We start from the raw sequence: 23,883 nt of genomic DNA on the forward strand, positions 1-23,883 counted from the left end.
CTCTTTATACTTATTAGACACACAAAAAAGCAATGCATTTGTGACAGACACGGGTTTAGGTGCTTATTAGTGAAGAATCTAAACAGAAAGTGGACTAGTGATACTAAAGAAATTCAGAGGATTGTTTATACAGGCTTGTTGGCCCTGGATTCCTTGACCTTAGTGATAACGGTGCCTGACTTAGCCCCTGGAGCAAGAAGGCACCTTTCAAGGGAGAGATTTGTTATCTACATGGAAGGAGACAAGGAAAGGTTCCAAGTGCCCTTCTCGCATTGGCTGTTTGTCAAGTAACTTTTATTCAAACTAATCACTATGCCATGGTGGGATATTTTGGAGCAAACTTCCTTGGGCCCCAACAAACATAAGTGCTAAAATTGAATACTACGGTATTTTAACTGAACTAGCACAGCTGCTTCCACCGCTTTTGTTCATCCCTTATTTCTTACCACAGGCATCTTTTTCACCCTCTCTCCTGTCTAAAATAAAGAGATGACCTTTTCAAGCCTTTCCAAAACTAGCCTGCTCACCTCTTTTTTTGTTTTGTTTTTTGTTTTTTTTCCTGCCCCCTGTCCTTACTCTATCAATTTTCACAAATCTTCTCAGTCTCATATTTTACACAATTCTAATTAGTCTTGGCTGTGGCATTGACTTCTACCTTCTGCTTTGAAAAAATACTCCCAAGACATATCTTAAAACAAATTTAAAAACACCTCCCTCAACTCTTCTTCACTACCATGCCCTCCTCCATGCATTTGACAACCACTGGCTAAGCATTTACATGTTTTAGCTAATTCTATTAATATAAAAATTCTAAATTGTAAGTATAGTCCTGTGCTGCATAATGGCATTTTGGACAATGAGGAACCACATATACAACAGTGGCCCCATCTATACTAATAAAAGGGTAATATGCTAATTAGACTGGACATCTTCTGGATGACCTTCTGGACATCCTTCCGGACAAAGCCATGGTGGCAGGGCCAAAGCAGAGGCAGTTAGGGGCGATCAGAGGAGAGCAGTTAGGGTGATCAGGTCAGCAGAGGAGAACAGTTAGGGGGATCAGGCAGGCAGTTGGACATCCCCTGAGGAATCCCGGATTGGAGAGGGTGCAGGCGGGCTGAGGGACCCCCTTCTCCCCAGTGCATGAATTTTGTGCACTGGGCCTCTAGTAAGATTATAATGGGGCTGAATTTCCTGTAAGAAATGGAGGAGTATGTGATTCAGGAGGAATATATTTTCTCTGATGGGAATAATATCTGTGGGGCTTGGCAATAGAGTGCCTCTCACTCAGAGCACCTCAGTTTTAAGTGCACAGAGGATATCCAGTGAGACAGCCACTGAGGGCACTATGGTCTCCCCGATATTACTTGATGGTCTTCAGAGTACATTGCTGTAATACTTTGTTGAGGACCTAAGATCCTATAAAAGGACACAGATTCACAAGAGCTACCTTAACAAATATTAAGTGCCCACTGTCACTTTAGTAAATGTTTGATGTGGTAGTATGGGGCCAGGCTTTCTGCACTTCGGAAATATTTTCAAGTTGTAATGATAAAAAATCATAAGTTTTATTTCTTCTATCATTTCAATGCCAGCGAGAGTTCTTTTTGCCAGATAGAATCAATAGAACCAAAAACAAATTTTCAAGTTTAAAACAATTGAGTCCTCAGTTCTGCATCTGATGTTAAATACCCTCTTTTTTTTTATTGAATACCACAAAATTCCTTAATCTGACCCCTGCTCCAAAATGTAATAGTAAAAGGCCACATTGCCATGATAATTCCCTAAGTTCCTTTATTTCTCCATCTTGGTCTTTGACTCTGGCTGATCCTCAGACCATCTTTCACCCCCTTCTGAAAGTAATTTTTTTTTTTTTTTTTTGGTGACCTATGCCTTATCCAGCCAGTTTCTCCTCAATATTTCCTGTCAGTTCAGCCCATAACCCTGTTCATGGAGTAGCACTGACAATTTCCATGTTTCTTTTCTGAACCTGTTGAAAGGAAGCAAGGGGAGGGCTTGAGGGACAGTGTTTATAAAGTCTACAAGAGTGTACAGTACTGTCCTAAGCCTTCACATTCCCTCATCACTCACTTTCCTACTTACTCAAAACAACCTCCAGTCCTACAAACTCCCTTCATGATCAGTGTCTTATACAGGTATGCCATTTTTTCTTTATCTTTTACATTGTATTTTTACTGTAACTTTCCTATGGCTTATATAGATTAAAGATCACAGTGGGTCCTGTACAACTTTAAGCATAAAAATTTAGATATCCAGATGAACCTCACACAATACAATCAAGTAGGATGATTGAAGGCATAATTAAAATTTCTGTAAAGAAAATCATATTTTGATAACGCAAGTATAATAAGAGTTAAATTTGGGGATTATTTTTAAAATGGAAAGAAGTGTGTGGTGATTTGAGAATAGATAAGACAGGCTTCTGTGGATATGTTCCACAGCCTGTACGTTCAGCAGTCTCCCTTATCCATGGGACATACTGTGGGCATCAATTCAGCATCAACAGGAATTCCCAATTTGGAGTGCAGTGAAGAAGGAAACTTTATTCAGTTCAAAACAACTCAGTCGTGATATATTGTGGCTGTAAAATAGCACAACTGTGAGGCAGCCCAGGGACCAGGTAACCCTGGGACCAGACCCCTCTCTGCTCCTCGATGGTCTGCTCTGTTGGTGCTGGTCTTTTTTGTGCTGCGCTGTCCCTACTCTATTCTAGTCTGTTCTGTTCTGTGCCAGTCACCTCTAATCTGCTCCACTCCGCTCTAGGGAAAGGGCTTTGATGTTTTAGCTGAGCTGGGGAAAGGCAGTCTTTGGTCTTCCCTGGAAAGGGACTGTGCACACTCAGTCAGAGGGGAGCTAGCTTATATAGATTCAAGTCCCCATTCCTGGTCTTTGATTGTCTGCCTTCATACATGTGAGGACTCCAAATCCTTGCAGTTTGATTGTTCCAAAGGGCACTTTCCTGATTGGTCAGAACAGAGCCGCTCTGATTGGTGGATGATGATGTTGGTGATATAGTTGCACAGCTCTAATTGGATGGGAAAGCCTCAGTTTTATTCATTGAAATAGGATTCCAGGAACTCCTTTGTGAGGGCTGGCTCAGAAGGCAGAAACAGTGCAGGCAGGCAGTTTACTGCAGAGGCAGGTAGTTCAGTGCAGGCTTTTCCATGAAGTGCGTTCACATAAGAAGTCCCTGTGTAGAAATGGCTGCTAGGCTCTGATTTTTAAAAATTTGAGCCCAATTAGCCACCAGGAGCCCTTTTTATGAGGCATCTTCTACCTCAAGGTCTGCAATATGTTTCAAGACCCCAGTGGATACCTAAAACCATAAATAATACTGAACTCCACATATATGATGTTTTTTTCCTATACATGCATAGTTATGATAAAGTTTAATTAATAATGTAAGCTCAGTAAGACTGCTAACAATAACTATTGATCAAATAGGATATTTATAACACAACACTGTAATAAAAACTATGTGAATGGCTCTGGGCCCATTATTAACTAAAATAAATGTTGCTTAAACACTAGTACTGAGCTACCATAACTGTCTAACTGATAAATGGATGACTACTAAGTGGCTAATAGGAGGGTAGTGTACACAGTGTGGGTACGCTGGCCAGAGGGGTGATTCATATTCTGGGCAAGACAATAGGATAGTGGGAGATTTTATTATGTTACACAGAATGGCACGCGATTTAAAACATAAGTTGTTTATTTTTCTGGAATTTTCCATTTAATATTCTTGGATCTACTTAACCACAGGTTAGTGAAAGCGCAGACAGTGAAACCGCCAATAAGGGGAGGCTACTGTAATGAAGGGTTTTCTATCTTGACCACAAAATAAAATAATTAGCCCTTATTGTAATACTTTCAATACATTTGTTTAGTTTTCACTGTCTTTTATTCTTATCAATTTGTATTACTAATAAATGTAGTGTTTGATAGTATAACAAGCAGCTTCCTGCTCAATTATATGATTTAGAAGGAGAACATTAGACATTTTCTTTCATAGTCCAGTGTGGGACAGATCCTCTCTCTCTCTCTCTCTCTCCTCTCTCTCTCTCTCTCTCTCTCTCTCTCTCTCTCTCTCTCTCTCTCTCTCTCTCTCTCTCCTCTCTCTCTCTCTCTCTCTCTCTCTCACATTTATTCTTACACACAAGTGATAAATACGTAAATAGCAAGAATGAAAAACAAATGATTCCAAAATACCATCAGAGGTAATTTTCTCTGAGCTGATGTTTTATGTGTTAGTAAAACCACAGGAGGGCAAAGCTGGCATGTTTTATCTTCAACATCTTCATTTATCCACAGCTGTTCAAGAGTAAAATAACAATTGTTATCACTGTACCTCATCTCCATTTGGAAAATAAATAGCAATTTTCAAATTCATTAGAAAAAAGAAGCAAAGTTTGCCTGGCTATGTGGGGGTTGGCAGAGAGGTTCAATGAAGTCTTTGTAAATAATGTATCATGTCAAATTTTTACAAAATTAAGACTAGACAGCACATAGACCCAGAAACATAGAAACATGAACAGACTATTGAAACTCAGAGCGAAAGCAGAGGAGGGTGGGTGGGAAGAGATCAACCAATGAACTTGTATGCATATATGCATAACCCAAGGACATATACAATGGGTGGTGAGGGCCTGGGAGGGCAGGGAACAGGAACAGGCTGGAAGAGGCTAATGGGGGGAAAAGGAGAACCTATGTAATACTTTCAACAATAAAGATTTTTAAAAAAGACTAGAATCATTAAAAATGTTTCATGATGAGTGTATCACAGTTATTTGATTTATTTTAGTTATTTAAATATCATTATTTTTTCTCTTTCCTTTTCATGTATTTGTCTTTGGGTTCATGTGTTCAATTATCTTCATTGTTTTTAGATACATGAGTTTAGTGTTGAAGTTAGTTACTGACTGCAAGTTCCCAGCATGCTCCTTCTGATTTTTTTTAATTTGAAATATGTTATTTGAATTTTATAGTCAATACCAATTTTTAAAGGATGAAATATCTGAAAATTCATTTAAAAATGAAAACCTAAATAATATGAATGTTTTGCAATTTGATTCTATATCCTCCTACCTTTCAGTTATTCTCAAATTACCAGAAATCAAATTAGCACAAATATATACATACATTTTAATATATAAATTATTTCTATTTGATTTTATTTGGATTTTATGAGTGTTTCTAAAATAATGGAAAAATATATAAATCTCTATTATAGCTTAATTTTAAGCTTGTAGTCATTAGTATTAATAACTATTGCAAATAAATCATAAAGATATTTTTGGAAAAATATTTGTATCTCACATAATTATATAAAGGTGAAGAATTGTCTAATGTAATAGTGGAAACTAAAATAATATGAAATTACATAATTTTCTATGATGTCCCTTCAAATCCTTATCAGTCTATCACTTTTGAGTTTCTTCACATTTTAGACCAATGAATTATCTTCACCATCTTCTGAAGAAAGGAAGTTATAACAAAATTATTTGAAATTTATTCTCCATTTTGGAGTCCTTAATAAAAAAATGCTATAACTCTTTAACTTCAGGGTTTTGTTTTATTTTAAGATGTTTGCCACATACACAGTAAACAAGAGCTCTGAAATAACTCTTTTCATTTAATGTGAAACTCAAAATTATCGTTTGAACTGGGGCCGCTTTTCTAATTCTTTTGTACCCCATGTAGCACTTTTAATAAATACTTTAGGAAGGAGTTCCCATGATAATTGCATTTCCTTGATTTCTATCAACTTCTTTCAATTTCTTCCTAGCTTTTCTAGATATAATTAAATTAATGTAGTCATTACCGTGTGCTTTCTTCCATTTCAATCCCAACCTCCAACCTGTTTTCTGTAAGATTTTTTTTTAATATTCCACGTATAAGTGAGATAATTTAGTGTATGCACTTTCAATAAATTTATTTATTCTTAAGCGAGACATGATTAGTTTAACCAAATCATACCTTCTTTGAATTGGGTACCTCAGGATTCAACCCTCTGTCACCCACGCAGGGGTGGGCAAACTTTTTGACTCGAGGGCCACAATGGGTTCTTAAACTGGACCGGAGGGCCGGAACAAAAGCATGGATGGAGTGTTTGTGTGAACTAATATAAATTCAAAGTAAACATCATTACATAAAAGGGTACGGTCTTTTTTTTTTTTTTTTTTTTTTTTTTTTTTTAGTTTTATTCATTTCAAATGGCCCGGATCTGGCCCGCGGGCCGTAGTTTGCCTACGACTGGGAGTGAGAATGAATGTATTTTCATTTAGAATTACCAAAGCAAAGAATTGACATTTCCACTATTTGCTTACAATATGGACTTTAAAAAGATTCAATTTATTTAAATTAAGATATATATATATATGTATATGTGTGTATATATATATATATATATATATGTATATGTATATATATGTATATGTATATATAATATTTCTCTCATCCCCTGTCCCTTGACTCTTGCAACCACCAACTTGTTCTATGTGTCTAAGACATTACCGGTATAATTTTTGTGTTTCTTTTTTATTTTACATTCCACATATAAGAAAAAATAAAACAGTATTTGTCTTTTTCTGTCAGATTTATTTCATATAGCATAATGACCTTGACATTCATCCATGGTGTTTCAAAGGGCAACATTTCATTCTGATGGCTAAATAATTATATTTATAGAATTTGTTACATACAATATATAAGATAAATGTAGTATAAATAATATAACATATTTCATAAATAATATACAATATTCCACATATGTGTGGTGTATATTTCACAACTTAACTGAACTTGTTAATTCTAACAGTTTTTTTTATGTAGTCTTTAATGTTTGTATATACTATAATGGTATGTAATCTGCAAATAGTGACATACTTCTTCCTTCCCAATTTGAATGTCTTTTTTTTCCTTCTGACCCAATTGTTTGGTTAGGCTTCCAATATTAGGTTGCATAAAAGTTTCCAGAATCAACACCTTGTCATGCTCATAATCTTAAAGAAAACACTTTAGTCTTCCACCATTAAGTATGTTAGCTTGGCCTTTTCCGGGGTTTTCTCTATTATATTGAGTTACGTTCCTTCTCTACACACATTTTTGAGAGTTTTTATTATAAATGGATATTGAATGTTGTTAAATGCTTGTTCTGCATTTTGTTTACAATCAACTTCAACATAATCAATAGGAATGTACCTACACAGTACTTATATTTGGAAAAAATTAATAGGACTTCAAAATGAGATGCTTTTAGTTTTTTAATTTGTATAGTAAATTGTATATGGATCCATTTGTTTACAGGTATAAACCACAGCATTTTATTTCCTTGTGCTGGCAAAGGCAATTACAGATAGAAATGCTACAAAGAGTTCTGAGAGTATTTACTCAGCTGAGAGAACAGCACGAGAGCATCCCCTTAAAATATTATTCTTGTCTCATTTTCAAAGTAAATATTTAGTAAGTTAACATGTGTAACAATTCTATAAAATGTGAAAGGTAATTTTTCTCATTTTGAGAGTAATTTAACATTAAAACATTACTCTAGTAAGAACTTTAACTTTTAAGATCAATGTTCATAGCTTCGATAGGTCAATCACTCTACTTTGTACTGATGTTTTCTTCCAGCTAAAATTAAACAAACATTATAATGTCCTGTTGGTCTTAAGTTTTCAAGTTATCCTGAATAATACACTTGCTATTCAAGAGAAATCATGCACTTTTTTCCTCAATGCAGTCATTTTAAAATGTCAATTATATGAGTTACTTAAATTCTTCTGGTGAAAAAATACCTTTAGTTATTAAGGAAACTATATGCTGTTAATAACTATAAATTCAACAAGAAATGTATATGTAGATACATTTTATTGAAAATTGCATAAAACCATACTCAAATTAGCTTAAATAGTGAAATAATCTGACACATAATTGAGTCAAGAAGAACAGATTTTAAATTGTTTGATTCAGCATCTCTATGATATGATTAAGCAATAAGTTTACTTTTTTGTTTCTTTTTTCTGCCTTCTATGAAGGCTGATTTTTCTTCTGTTGGAATTTAAAGATTTTATATCCATACCCTTAGTATTGTAAGGGATAAAATGGATTACCTTTTTAGCTATCTCAGAAAAACAAGAACTATTGCTTTTAGAATCCTGCAGAAAGTCTCTCTTCAAACTTCATTTCCAAGATTTGGTCTTATAACCATTGCTGAAATAATCCGTTTGGTTAAAGAATTACCTATGCTGACTTAATTAAGACTGTGTTATCTGAATCAATATTATGGCAATTGGAATAAGAGGAACCAGGTTATCCTATTAGGATCTACCCCTGGAGCTTTACCCACAAAACATACCATATATAGTAACTATTGCATAGAATATTTATAGAGTTTGCACTATATGCCCATAAAGAGTATATGAAATAGAGGGACAAGATATACAAAGACATTTATTACAAAGCAGTGTTTCTAACTAATATATACATAGAATAATAGGTATATAGTCTAATATAGACATAAGATAAAGTAAAAACTCGTATAAAATATAAAAATAAATCATTGCATACTATGTAGTATTCTAAATGCATTATATGGGCATTACACTAAAATAACATTTTAATTTATTCATTATGTGCTTGTCTTTCAACATAAACTAAACTTTTCTTTTCTGTCCCTGAGCACCTAACACAGTGACTTACTTATATTAGATTATTAATAAGGGCTGTTAGTTATAATAAAGTAAAAAAAAAATCAATATTGGCTCAATTACTCACTTTGTTTAAATAGACACAGCCTAAATTATAAATTTTTGGCTTTGGAGTGAACTTTTCAAAACAAATAGCTCACATCCTTTACATCAGTGGAATCAGAAAATAAATGAAAAGAAAAAAAAGCTGAATTACCTATTTTGTTTCATTGTATGTCCTCAGCACTGCTGTTTACTAAAGGTAATGAAGATAAAGAAAGAATAAAGAAGAAAGGTCAAATGCAAATATTTGGTACATAGATTAAAGGATATTATGTTAATTGTCAAGAGGCAGCGGTTCTCAACATGTGGGTCGCGACTATCGGAAAACACATATAGCATATCAGATATTTACATTATGATTCATAACAGTAGCAAAATTACAGTTATGAAGTAGCAATGAAAATAATTTTATGGTTGGGGGTCACCACAACATAAGGAACTGTATTAAAGTGTCGCGACATTGGGAAGGTTGAGAACCACTGGACTAGAGCATTCAAATGAAGTTGTCCTTGGAGGGATACAGATCTTACTTCCTGATGAGTATAAGCTGAAATACTAAAGAAAAGGAGTTCCTAATAAGTTAAGAAAAAAATTCATCTAGATATTAAGATTTAGGTCACACATGTAATTAGAAATAAATTAAAAACCAGCATTGATGAAATGACAATAAAAACAAGAAAACAATTACATGAGGGTGAATAAGAAGTGGTCAAATTTATCACCATCTTCTCCAAATTCTGGAAGGTGCTAACGATTGAGTTAATCTTTGTCTGATTTCTATGTCCTCTTGATATAATTGACAGTTTTGAGTGCAGAAATAGAATTTTTTTTGTTGATAAATCATCCAGCACTGTACCATTCAAGTCTATGCTTTGAATGTTGTCTGAAGAGATATTCTCTTTCTCAAAAACCTTCTCTTGAGAAATAATTGTAGTTAGGTGGACTGAGAAGTCTTGAGACACTGACTATAGAATACAGTTGTTTACTGTACTCTGTTATATTTTATATGTAATCTTATAGAAACAGACAGAAACATTTTTGTTCATTTCTTGAGCTGTAATTCAACAATTTATCCATGTTTTGTTTTTTAAAAACAAAAACAGTATGATGTTGTGATGGTTAACTTATTTTTTTGTTTAGTGAAAAAAAAATCCCCCAAAATCAGATTTTAAAACATCTAATGAATCGACACAGATATCCTACTTTGTAATGCATACCTCATGTAGACTATTTGGCACAATTTTCCAAAAGTGTCTTCTGAATTTAGCCAGTCATTTAAAATATTGTTGAATCCACATCATATATTGTGCTCTAACAATGATATCAATAGAGAATAGAGAACAGATGCCTACAGCAACATAAGTCCTTCCTCTCCCAGAGGGAAGAAAAAGACTACCAAAATATATCAATTATCTATAATTACATTGAAAATCACCCCCAAATTTAGTGGTTTAAAACAACTATATATTTTGTCCATAATTCTTTAATATAGCCATCTAGGCTGGGCTCAACTGGGCAATTCTTCTGGTCCAGTGGATATTTCTTGGCTGATTTTATGTCTATAACCAGTGCCTCTTGCTAGGACAGGGAGGCCTTATTAGAACAGCTCCTCCTCTGTTCCTTATGTTCTCTCTTTTTCTAGCACACTAACCCAGAATGTTTACATAGTGCCTTGGCAGGATCCCGGAGAAAGAGAGGAAATATGCAAGACCTTTTGAGGCATAGACTTACCACATATGCCACATTCTATTGGTCAAAGCAAATATTAAGGTCAAACCAGATTCAAGAGGTAGGGAAATACACCCCATCTCTTGACAAAAAGACCTGCAGAGTCACATTTTGAAGTGGCCTGCATACAGGAAGGAGAGACATTATAGCCATTATTGCAAATAATCTATCACAGGTGTATTTCTGCCTAGGTTGTCTGGGTAGTTTATGGCTTGACCATATCAACAATAGTCTTAATTCTCATTTTGCATTTGCTAGTATAGACCAAGTTCAAATGAGTACTGTATAGAGTATAGTCATGTCTTTTGTGAATTCTCACGGACATAGTATCAAATAATATTTTCTAATGTTGATATAAATATAGCAATCCACTATTACCTATGGAGTACAGTCAGTATAATCCCTGAAAAGAGTTAGCAACAATTGCAAGAAATTGAGTTTGCCTTTCCTCTCTGCATTCAGCATGTATATCCAGTCAGTTTGGAAGACATGACTTATTAGTTAGTGTGATTTTATTTAGGAGTTTCTCAAACATGGGATATAATGAACATTAATTCAAGTTTAGGTTGTGTGGCATCCTGTGCCCATATCTTACTAATAAAAGCCTAGGTGGTCCTCACGCTGTCACACTGTGATGTCCTCATGCTGTCATAAGATGGCTGTGCACACAGCGGGTGTGTGGAGCAGGGACAGGGCTCGGCTGCTGCTCCATGTGGCTTCTGCTGGGGTTTCTGCAGCCCTGTGCATGCCACAGCCCTGCACGCGCTGTGGGGGTGGGTCCGGGTTCCCGGGGCCCTGCGCACTCCGTGGGTGCGAGTCCTGGCAGCTGCTCCATGCAGCTTCTGTAGAGGTTCCTCCATGCCCATCATGGAGGCAGGACCCCTAGCTCTGGCCTACCTCTTTGGGGTAACCCATCCATGAGCCCCGGATGGGTGGGCAGGGCCTACCTCTTTGGGGCAATCAATCATGGGGCTCCCACACTGTGAGAGAGCACAGGCCAGGCTGGGGGAGACCCCCCAAGTGCACAAATTTCATGCACCAGGCCTCTAGAACAAATATGAGTAGAGACATTTGAAAGAGGCTATCATTTCCATCATTAATCTGCTAATTTACATTCAAGGAAATGACTCATGAAGACTTCAGATACCTTTATTTCAAAATTCATTCTCTTCAGTTTCCCTTTGCATTGCTGAGTGGAAAAGATTTGTCAGTTGAGTAAAGATGCTTTATCTCCTTCACTGATTATTAATTAGGTTTCTGAATTTGGTGCTGCTCTTTCCTGGTCACCGTGATGTGTCATTGAAACAGACCCATTAAAATGAGTGATGTGTGTTGTAATTTCATTAGTGTCATCAATAATGTATTACACTTTCCTTTTAGTAGCCTCTTTGTGTGTGTGTGTGGGGGGGGGGGGTCAAGATGACTGTGTATGAATTACATTTATAAGATTCAAATTGTTACAGATGAGGGAAGATAGGCATGAGGATGGAATTAATGTTATTTTAAACAGGATAACTCCTAAAATGATTTCAATTAAATAATATTTTAATTAAGTCTGATGTCTCTACATACCATACTGAGAAACATGTTGTGTGTATGCAAATAGGATGGTGATTTATTGACTAAATAACACAGCCCATTCTTTCTCCAAGGAAACTTTTCTGAACTGGACTAAAGCTGGTATGTATAAGACCAGGAGTGGTTCACTGAGGAATACAATTCTTATGGATGGAAAGGACAGACACTTGACATGGAAACTCTTCAAATGTATTTTTTCTCTTGTCACTCTTTTTTTCCCCCCTTCCAGATATGTGCCTTTTGACTAATCTGAAAAATATGGGTCCATAAATGAGAAACAGAGACATGTTTGGTACTCTGATATAGTATTTATTGTTGAAATCTTACCTCCTTTTAAGTGAGGTTTAATTTTGGTGACATTACATGGGAATAAAAAGAATTTTGACTTAGAAACTTTTACTGGAAGCATTGATCTAACTAAAATATTTTAAAAGGCAGGAAGTACTTGCATATCAAAAAATTCCACAATGGTAGTTTTGCTTCCCAGGAATGATCCTGGAGTATTTAGGGTTAATTATTGATCCTGTAAGAAAGTTCTCAGAACTAAGAAATATATAGGAATATATGTGATTAAATGTAAAAACATGGCTGAGTTTTGGTTTGTTTTTTCTTTTCCCATTTAAATATTAAAATTAAAGTAATGTGAAGGTACATTTTTGGAAAAGGGCTCCAATACAGAAATTTATTTTATACTAGAGAACAGGTGCATGAAAATTCATGCACTGGAGGGGTGTCCCTCAGCCTGGCCTGCCCCCTCTCACAGTCCAGGAGCCCTCAGGGGCGGGAGGCGACCTGGCGATTAGGGGAAGGCAACGCCCCATCACACCTCTGCTGCTGCCACTGCCATCAGCGCAAGCCTCGGCCAGCCCTGGTTACCTGAGCCTTGAGTAGCTGGGCAGCCGCCATCTGAGGCTTGCCTGCATCTCAGGCCGGCCCTGGGCAGCTGGGGGGCTAAGGGGAATGGGGGAGTCCGGAGGCAGGTGCACCTGCTGCCCCAGCAGGGTTGAGGGAACTAGGCACCTCCATCTTGTGGCTTTGGGCACTGCCATCTTTGAGGGCATGGCAGTCAATTGGCACATTCCCTCCTTATCGGCTGTGGGCACTGCCATCTTTGCAGCCTGCTGCTCAGTTGTTTGGTCGTCCCTCACTAACCCCCCTGCTGGCCTGGTCACCCCACGCAGCCTGTTTGGTCATCTGTTCAATTGTGACAGTCGCTTAGGCTTTTATATATTTAGATAAGCAGTAAGCTAAGCGGGCTTTAGTACACAAAGAGAAATAGGAAAAGATGAGCTACTTCTGAAAATCAGTAGGAGAAATTATCTTTCTCATAAAAATTTAAAGAAGATATCTTTGGTATCCTCAATTTATTTTAAGGTAAAGCAATCTATAAAGGTGAAAAGCTTCTATTATAATAAAGATCAACTAACTCTAGTTATATCAGCAGCTACCCAAAATGAAAGTTTTTTTCTTATGATGAAAAACTCAGGTTATTTTTTTTTTCCTACTAAAATATCAGTATCTGTAGTTTTATGCTGATTTGTACCCAGTTTGGATAGAAATGGATATGAGTATTTATCTTACATAATAGCTGGCACAGCCTACTACTTGATGCATGTAGCATATGGAAAATGTGTTTAGCTCCTTGTAGAATTTCACCAGCCAAAAAAGGATCCATTTCTATTTGCATGGTCTGTTTACAGTCATTTTAAAAATATGTTACTGTGTTGCTTCCTAGTTAGAAAAAGCAAATGTTGGCACATTACAGACTCCATTACTTTGGTCTTTAGGAAATATATGTAGTGCTTTCCAGTTAATAAAAATATCAACAATAATCACACTTCTTGTGCTTTCTACCTAAACATTCTCTTTAGGATGTATTTTTATTCCTCCACATTATCTCTCTCCTAGATATTTTATAGGAGTATGGTTGAAATTTTTCATACTATATTAGAGCCTATGCTTATGCTTAAGTGAATTGTCATGGAAGGATTAATCCTGCAACCTTTATAAGCATATTTTATTAATATCATCTTATCCTTAAATAGAATATTAATAATATTAATGATATTTAACATTTAATAACCATAGAATGTTAGGTAGAAATGTGTTGCATGCCAGTGACTTTCAAAAATGTACAAAAGTCACTGTAACAGCATGATAATCATTAAACATGCTCTACATAATATATTAATTGCACTAGTACAATTCATTTAGGGGGCATTTCTGGATAACAAGGGTGATAATATTTTTGACTCTCAGCATGCTGAGCCCTCAAGGAATGGAAGTATTTGGTAGATCTTTTGAAAATATATATTACATTCATAAGTTCTGGAAATATATTTTCCATGAAATGATTTACAGTTGAGCATGGATAAAGGGGAGAGAATTCAAAATATAAATATTATGAAAACTGATTAAATATAGTTATTATACTGATTTATTTTTATTAGTAAGTCAGTATAAAAAAATTAGTACAATAACTGTGATAAGGAGTTCTTGTTAAAAGATTAAATAATTACAATACATTTTAAACTTTTTATCCTTGAAATACCTTAACTATTAAATCATTTGTGTTACTATATATGTTTGTTTATTTTTTAATATATTTTATTGAATTTATTACGGTTACATTGGTTAAAAAAATTGGTTTCAAGTGTATCATTGTATAATACATCATCTGTATATTGTATTGTTTGTTCATCACCATAGTCTTGGCTCCTTTCATCACCATTTATACCCCTTTACCCTCTTATGCCTGCCCTATTCCCCTTCCCTCTGATAATCAAATGCTGATGTCTGTGTCTGAGTTGTGGGGTTTTGTTTTGTTTTGTTTCGTTGTTTTACTTAATCCCTTCACTTATTTCACCCGGCCTCCCAGCCCCTATTCCATCTAACAGCTCTCAGTCTGTTCTCTGTATCTATGAGCCAGTTTCTATTTTGTTTTGTTCGTTAGATTCCACATATAAATGAAATCATATATTTGTCTTTCTCTGACTGGCTTTTTTCAGTTAGCATAATACCTTCTAGGTTCATCCATGCTGTCTCATTGGTAAGATTGTTCTTCCTTTTTATGGCTGAGTAGTATCCCATTGTATAAATGTTCCACTGCTTTTCTATCCACTCATCGACTGATGGGCACTTGGGCCACTTCCAAATCTTAGTTCTTCAATAGTTCTTCAATAGTTCTTCAAATAGTTCTTCAATGAAAATAGGGGTAGAAATGTTATTTAGAATCCATGCTTTGGGGATTTTCACATATATTCTGAGATTTGGAATCACCATCATCATAAGGTAGCTCCATTTTTAATATTTTGAGGAAACTTCACACTGTTTTTCATAGTGGCTACACTAGTCTGCATTCCCACCAACAGTGAGCAAGGGTTTCCTTTTCTCCACATACTGGTAAATACTTGCTGTTGGTTGATTTATTGATGATAGCCATTCAGACAGCTGTGAGGTGATACCTTATTGTAGTTTTAATTTGCATTTCTCTGATGATTTTCTATTGAGCATCTTTAATATGTTTACTGGCCATCTATATGTCCTCTTTGGAAGGGTGTCTATTCAGGCCCTTTGCCTATTTTTTTTTTAAATTGGATTGTTTGGTTCTTTGTGGTTTTGAGTTGCATAAATTCTTTAAAATTTTGGATATTAGTAAAGAAATAATTACCAGGTATATCATTGGCAAATATATTCACCCATTCAGTGGGTTGTCTTTTCATTTTGTGGATAAGTTACTTTGCTCTGCAAAAACTTTTTAGTTTGATGTAGTCCCATTTGTTTATTTTTTCTTTTGTTTCCCTTGCCTGAGGAGATGTATCAGAAAAATTATGAGAAATGTCTGAGATTTACTGCCTATGTTTTCTTCTGGGATTTTTATAGTTTTGAGTCTTACATTAAAGTCTTTAGAATAGTATATTGGATCCTATTACCCAATTTCAACAATTACCTAATGGTCAATCTTGTTCTGCCTATACTGTCCATAGCTCCACCCTCCTTTTCATCTAAAATATTTTGAAGCAAATCCAATACATGATAACCTTTCACTTACAAACATCACTGTGTGTATCTCTAAAAGGTAAGGACACTTTTAATAAACATATTGATACCATCATCACACCGAAAATACAAACAATTTCTTAGTATTAACAAATCTTCAGTATTCAATTTCACATTACTATTTATTTTTTAGTTTGTTTGAATAAAGACCTACTTTGTCAATGGTTGACATGTTTATTTTAGTCTAAATCAGGGAGCAATTTGGGCCTGTAAGGGACACTTTTAGCAGTCTGGAGACATTTATGATTTTAACAATTGCTGTGGACTAAATTTTTGTGTTTTCCCAAAATGTTTATGTTAAGATCCTTACCCCAATGTGACGATGTTTGAAGGTGGGGCCTTGGGTAGTAATTAGGTTAGGTTAGGTTATATGTGTGGGGCCTTCGTGATGGGATGAATGCCCTTATAAAAAGAGAAGACAGAGGGATCTCTCTCTGTGTGCACCACCAAGGAGGCCATGTGAGACTATAACCACGAAGAGTCCTCTTACCAAGAACCCTGGTGGTCCGAACTAAGCTGGCATTCTGATCTCAGGCTTCTAGCATTCAGAACTGTGAGAAGTCTATGGTATTCTGTTATAGCAGGCCAAACTGACTAAGACAACTAGTGGTATGTAGTAAGTGGAGGCCAGGGGCACTGCTAAACATCCTACAGGGCATAGGACAACTGCCACAATAAAGAATTATCCAACATCAGATGTCCACAGCACAAGGTCACATAACCATGGTCTAAAGGTTCCTCCTTCACCTATTTTTTATTATAGTGTATTTGTTAATAAACTGGATCATTTGTCTTTTAGAGTTTCCCACACTCTGTATTTTGCTAATGACACACCATGATATCACTTAACACATTTCTGTGTCCCTCGTATACATTAACAATTAGATTCAGAATCTCCATCAGATTCAGATGCAGTATTTTTACCAAAATACTTTATTTTGTTTTATCAATAGTATGGTGTACTTACATCAGGAGATACATAATGCCTGGGTCGCTCTCTCTCTCATCACTATGGGAAACTTTAGATGATATGTATTTATATCCCTTAATTCATTAGAGGTTGAAAAAATGATATTTTATAATTTATTTTCCTATCACAAATATCACTGTGTCTTAAATATTTGTTACAATGTTTGATATACAAATAGCATTGCACATGAATCACATGAATCACTTACACGTTTCTTTTTTTTTTTTTTTTTAGAAACATCCTGTACCACCTTGATGAGAAGACAAGCCAGTTTTCAATCCTCCTGGAGGCTTGGGAGCACTGCAAGTCTCTTGCATCCAATGAGACCTTTCAAGAAGCTCTGTCAAAGGTGTTGCACAGCATTAATTCAGCTCAGGTTTACTTCAAAGCAGGACTTGATGTGTTCGACAGTGTCTTGGATGGGAAGAACTGAGAAAACTCTCAGCATTTTAAAAAGTTTGTTTACAATTCCTTAAGCAAAAGCTCCAATCTGATAGACTTTCTGACATTGAAGACTCCCCACCCCGCCCCCGCCACCAATGGCTTTTTATACAAATCTAAAGCTATTATTAGATTGTATTTTTAATAGACATATATAAAAAGAGCATTTGCACAATTAATTTTTTTCATATATCTGCATTTCTGAATATGCAAAAGCAAGTTATTGAAATAATACTTAAGATTTATCTATTAAAAGAAATCTACTGTATTTTTATATATATATAAAATATTTGGGGGGAAGCGTTACAAGAAGTTTTGGACAATCTTTGCTCCTATGGATAGAGCACATAGGAACAGAAGTTGTTCCTTATGTTAGAGCATTTAATGACCTACTTTCTGCAATAGAAATGGAGGGTTGATATGGTTGCAGATTAATTCACTATTAAGTATTCATTATGAAGAATTCAAGTATTCTGACTGAGTGATTGGTTGACCAAACCCACTTTGAATGTTTCTATTTTATGAAATGAAGTGCCTGTTCATAACACAACTAGATGTAGTAATACACTGGTTATGAAATTGTATTTTTGTAAGTATTAATGAAAAAAAGAGCCATAAACATTCCAGGGAAAAATCTCCAGGTAGCTGCACAGATCAATTTAAATGCAAATTTTTTCTAACAACTCATAAGGTGACAAGCTTTGAAACCCTTAATTTGCCTCAGTTGATTTTGTAAAAATCCAGGGGTGATATATGTCTTATGAGGGTGACAATATTTCTAATTTCTTCTTGTGTTGTTTCTGTTGGAAGCCCTGAAACAGAGCTATTTTAAAATGAAAGCCTCTCACATTCTTTGAAAACCCCAAGTATCTTAAAAAGCATTAAATTGCTATTTTTGCCACTGACATGAAGGACTTACTATGAAAGAAATAGTTGTTTTGATCAATGGGAAAAAAAGCTCCTGAAATCTATGAGGAAACGTTCAATATGTTTTTCTTTTTTATCCTTAGTTGTGACTAAAAGTGAACATAGATATAATAGTCATAATCCTAATTTTATGCAGAAAAAACAGTGCTTCTGTATGAATATGTCTTTCCCACACTTCAATTATTTTCTCTTGTGGAAAATGAAACTCTTAATAGTGACATTGTCATTGGCCCTGACATCCAAGATTCCCCAACACCTTAGAATTCTGCTAGGTGACAGTTTAAACTTTCAGCTTGCTCTTGGGAATGGATTTAAGTCTTTTTCTTCTGATACTGGATAAAGGAAATCCCCTGAGGAAACATATTTTCAGAATATTTCATGTGACTTTTTTCTCTATCCCAGCACAGTAAACACACTTCCCCATTATACACGGCCAGAGCAACATTGCAGACAGCACCTGTGTGTCTAAATCTTTGCTTTTTATAGATGAGCATAAACCTAATCTTAGTTTAAAGGAAACCTAAAGTTGAGGGGAAAGAATTAATCAGTATTGATTAATTGATTTATAAGGCTCAGCTCTTCCTACCCTAAGTAATGTTTATATGCTCAAGGCAAAGAAGAGAATTGAGGCAATTAGCTAGATAATTCAAGCAGAAATCCATTTTCATCTGAATTGCCTGTGTGCACATAGTTTTACATGAGAAATGAAACTGCTTGATTTTTTTTAAACCAATATACTTGTTTGTTTGAAAATATTTGCCATGTTCAGGAAAGGACTGAAGGACCAGGCTGCTGCACACCTCAACATCAATGTCCCTTGCTCCACCGAAATCAACATCAAAGATGAGAATATACATATGGACATGGTTAGGGCCAAATAATAGAATGCCTTATACTCAAGGATTTAAATATTTAACCAAGCTTTAATGCATTCATTCCAGTTCTTAATTTGGGGTTGAATTTAAAGCAAAGCCAAATAATGATCAATTTTATAGTTTATCAGTTTAGAACAAAATCCTGAGTAAATTCACTCAGTCTGTAAGAGCATTGAAAGCACAATTTTTTTTTTTGTTTGTACATTTTTGTTTAATGATAGTATACTTGGGTAAACCACACTGCACAGGTAAAAATCTCAATATTATGTATTCTTCACTTTGAAATTATATGATATTTGATATATCATATAATATAGAGAGAACTGAAGTTAACTGTGGAATAACACATTTTATTAGTCTACTTAAGAGATGTGAAGAAACTAAATTATAAATATATGTCCACCAGTTTTATACATGCTGCTCTACATATTTGACTGCAACAAACTTCTTAACCAAGAACATTACTGTTATGGTCTGATTACCTCAGGGTTCCACCAAATTTATATTATTCTAATTTTTCCCAGTAGATCCAAGTAAATAAAATCCTATGCAAGTTAATAGCAAGTGATTTTGGTGAATTGGTAATAGGCTTCAATTCTTACTGAGATATCTGGGTGCCTGCTAATTCTCACACTCCTTCATACATAGAATTGTGCCTAGATGTAATAACCCATAAATGGTTATTCTGCTGAGAAAATGTGCCAAATCTGCATCACTGGAACTTGGGCTCAAGAAGTGTACACGCTGCCCTTTGTGGAAGAGCATGTATTTTGGAGTCAAAAGGAAGCCTAAAGAGACATTTTAGTCTAAACCCTAAGATTTTATCTTCAGCCAGGAAAAGCATTATCACCCCATGGGCTTCAATACCTGAAGCCAAAGCGATTAAAGAACTTGGATAGAGTCACATAGCTAGCTAGTAGCAAAAGCACCACTGGAATTTACACTTCTCTGCTTTGAAATGCACTAAATCTAGCTCCCTCCTTGAGATGCTAGGGGTTATGAACAATCTTTCCAGTGCATCCTCAGAAAGCAGCCATTTTTCCAAATGCTGCATATACTGGAGTTACTGCTCTAATTAAGGACTAGCTTATTCTCTGACTATACCTGACAAATAAAACCTTCCTAGGCAAAGGATTGGGTACTCAGGAGGAAGTGGGGAGAGTTTCTTCAGGACAAAAGAAGTAGGAAGGAGGGCATTGCGTCAAATGCTTTTATGAGAACATATTTTAGCTCTGTATTAAATCAGGAAGCTAAATTGCTATTTCTCAAAATGTGGATTTTAGGGTATGAGGCCTAGCCATCTTCATCTTCAGCAGGTTTTCCCAGATGATCATTATGAACTCTGAAGTTTAAGAATTTCTAATCCACATCAATCCTGGCTCCTGAGAAAGCATTACTTGGCAACATATCTAAAGCAAACAACAAAAAAAGCAAAACACAACTGAGAGTCACAACAACAGGAGGTACCTGAAGCTTTGCTATTAAAGGGAGAGAGTAAAAGTAGCCATTGTATTTCTCAAAAAAGGATGCAGACACAGCTAACATCTGTGCCTGCTACTTTTGTTCATTGAGTCCTCACAACAACCTATTTTATTTTTTTAATGAGGAAAGTTAACTGAATGACTGGTCGAATGTTCCTTATGATGGTGGCCCACCAACCTAACTATATGTGGGTAGGTTAGAAAATATCTATAAGAGTATTAAAAATTAATACACCATTGTAGACAATCATGGCAACTAGATGTAAAATAAAAATAAAAATAAAAATAAAAATAACAGAAGCCTTACATTACACAATTTTCTCCTCAAAATGCCTATATAATTTCATAGGGGGGAAATAAAGCAAGTGCTTGAATTTACAAACAAAGTTTTATATTATCCTTAAGAGCTTAGAATAACTAATTGACATTTTTAACTTAAATAAATATAAGCATGAGGTAGGTTTCCCTATTGCAAAGATAAATGTTATTAAACTGAAATAAATGATGATTTATTGCCAACTGCCTAATGATGAATCAGCATCTGTGCCTCAAATGAAAAACTGTAATTATTTACACAACAAATTGGTAGACCTAGCAAAAAATGCTCTAAGAGGCACTGTGTGGTATGCGTGATTAATTACTGCAAGAAGTAAGCTTTCTCTGAGGGTAGCACATCGTCATCTCTTTGATGTAATAGGCTATTTAACTGTGTCTTAGTCATATTTTCTTAATAGAAAGGAATTACTTTAAACTGTCAATCCATGTGTTGAACAGAAGTGAAATGGTCCACATATTCCAATAAACATAACAACATAATCATTTCATCATAGGAGCACAGAGGAAACCGGGGGGGGGGGGCGACAAAGAATGTGATAATTATGAAAAATATTCTGCCTAACTGCACTAGTGAGTCTTTATTTCTTCCATATGCTTACATTTTGAACTTAAAAAAAAAAAACTATTCTGAAAGATCTTAAGAAACTTCAGAGTTCTAGCACTCCATTGAGTGCAGATATTTTTTAGTTAAGTGGGTTTGTTTATGAAATTAGAAATTTCAAGTGATATGAATTTAAAAGAAGAGTTGCAAATAATTTTTTTAAAAATCTAACCTTTCGTGATCATCACCGTGTCCACTCAATTGTGTGTTTCCTCTTTCTAGATATACTTCAGCAATTAGATTAGGCTCTTTTTCCCCCGAGAGAGTAATGTTAATATCTACTGGACTCAATATGCATTTATCTGTAAATCAGCCAGAGTCTTATTTCCATAACATCGTTTCATTATCCTCTGAAGATGTGCACTAAAGAGCCTTTAGCACACTTGGGGCTGTCGAGAATCTTGAGGCCTTGCTTGTTGTAAAATGACATATTTCTTAAAGACATTTATAATCTCATATTCAGATTGTATCTGAATTTACAAAGTGAAGGATTAAACTGAGGCACTTTCAAGTAGCACTCAAGAAAAAGAAGCTGCTTCAAATTTTAATGTTTCTGGTTAGATTCCTTTTGGTTTGAAGCATATAGTTATATAGTTTTCTGTAACCAAACTGATAATTTTGATGTTTTCAGCCAAACTCCAATCATTGAAGCCAAAGAAATGCATGACTACTCTAATTTCTTAAGTAGGATGCTATCAAGAATTAACTCAGGATCAGCTGATTCTAGACAAAGATTTGATGAGTGTAGACAGAGCCTAACAGTATTCCAATTCCTTTGATGTCTTAAGCCAGTAAGTACTGAGGTAGGTTTTCTCAGAGGGAGGCAGATTTTGTTTTCCAGGGGCTAATTAATATGCACAACCTCAGTCCCCAAAGGACCATACAGGTGCCTGTACTATACCATATGTCATGTGCAAGCTCAAGAGATTAATATACAATCATTATCATGAATTATTATGTTGCATTGAAGTTAATGTCAGCCTTTTGTTCTAATTAAAGTATAAACTTGGCATCTGAAAGAAGTTTAGCTAGAGAAGTGCAGTTAGAGTCTCTATTTTAATAAATTACATATATTTTTCAATCAAAATGTGTAATTATTTAATTGTCTAGACTGCTCAATAGGCAAAATTCTCCAACTCCTTCAAGAATCTTTACTCATATGCTAAAAGCAGATGAACACTACTTGGAGTGTATTTTATCATTTTAAATTTTTAACTATTGTTGAATCATGCGTTCAGTAGATGTGATAGTGTTTTCTTAATATTAATGACAATTATTTGTTTTCCTTTATATCAAGCTGCTACAAATGGACTACCTTGTTTTGAAAGTTAGAAAAAGACTATTACTCTATAAAGACAATTTTATCATGTCTGTTTAACAAGAAACAAAAAAAAATGTTTTACTCCACCATTGCAAATTATTTGTAGGAAACAAAATGTCCAGATGGTTATGTGTAGTTCACCTGATTATATTCCAAAGATATTATAAATAATTCTGTTCAGAAGTTGAGATAGGACTCTATTAAGTGATTTAGTATTTAGATTTCACACAGAAAGGTTTAATGGCAAATATATCTCACACATTCTAACATGCTACTTAAAAAATATGAATAGAATTTGTATTCTGAAAAAATATTCTCTAGAACATTTTGAAGGGCTAATTTGTTTTTGTAGACATCTAGAAAAACAACATCATTTAAATAATAGTTTCATATATGTGTTTGGAATGTTAATATATACCATGCATTTTTTCAATCATGTCTACAGTGTAGCAATATTTAATTCCATAAAATTATATAATAAATAAAATTTCTCAGTTGTGTAACAATAAAAAAGAAAGCCATAAAATAAATAACGTGATATTTAGGAGAAGATTTATAAATGAATTTGGGATAGAATTTGGAGGGCAATCTCTCCAATTAAATTATCTTTGGTTAAAAACAAATATCTCTGAAAGGTGTCTCAATGGCTAAATTGCACTGTGTTGAATATTGTTCAAGATAATTTTATTATTATCTGTGATTCAGAAATATTTCTATTGTAAAGAAATGTTCATGGTCATTGTCTTTGCTGTGATTCATTGTTAATGGCATTGATTGAGAGGCATGTGTCTGTAG

General features: G+C 34.9%; 1 protein-coding gene across 1 annotated transcript in view; it reads left to right on the plus strand.

Moving 5' to 3' along the window:
• The window catches only part of NLGN1 (neuroligin 1), a gene marked incomplete at its 3' end in the record, with an annotated part of 2,013,512 nt that extends 1,995,973 nt beyond the window's left edge, over positions 1-17,539 (plus strand). The window contains exon 14 of the mRNA XM_081087461.1: positions 17,341-17,539. Within this exon, the coding sequence (XP_080943587.1) occupies positions 17,341-17,539 (199 nt within the window). The remainder of the gene's footprint in view (positions 1-17,340) is intronic.
• Between the last annotated feature and the right edge of the window lie 6,344 nt (positions 17,540-23,883).

This window comes from Myotis nattereri, assembly GCF_964212035.1.
Source record: "Myotis nattereri genome assembly, chromosome: 3".
Classification (NCBI taxonomy): domain Eukaryota; kingdom Metazoa; phylum Chordata; class Mammalia; order Chiroptera; family Vespertilionidae; genus Myotis; species Myotis nattereri.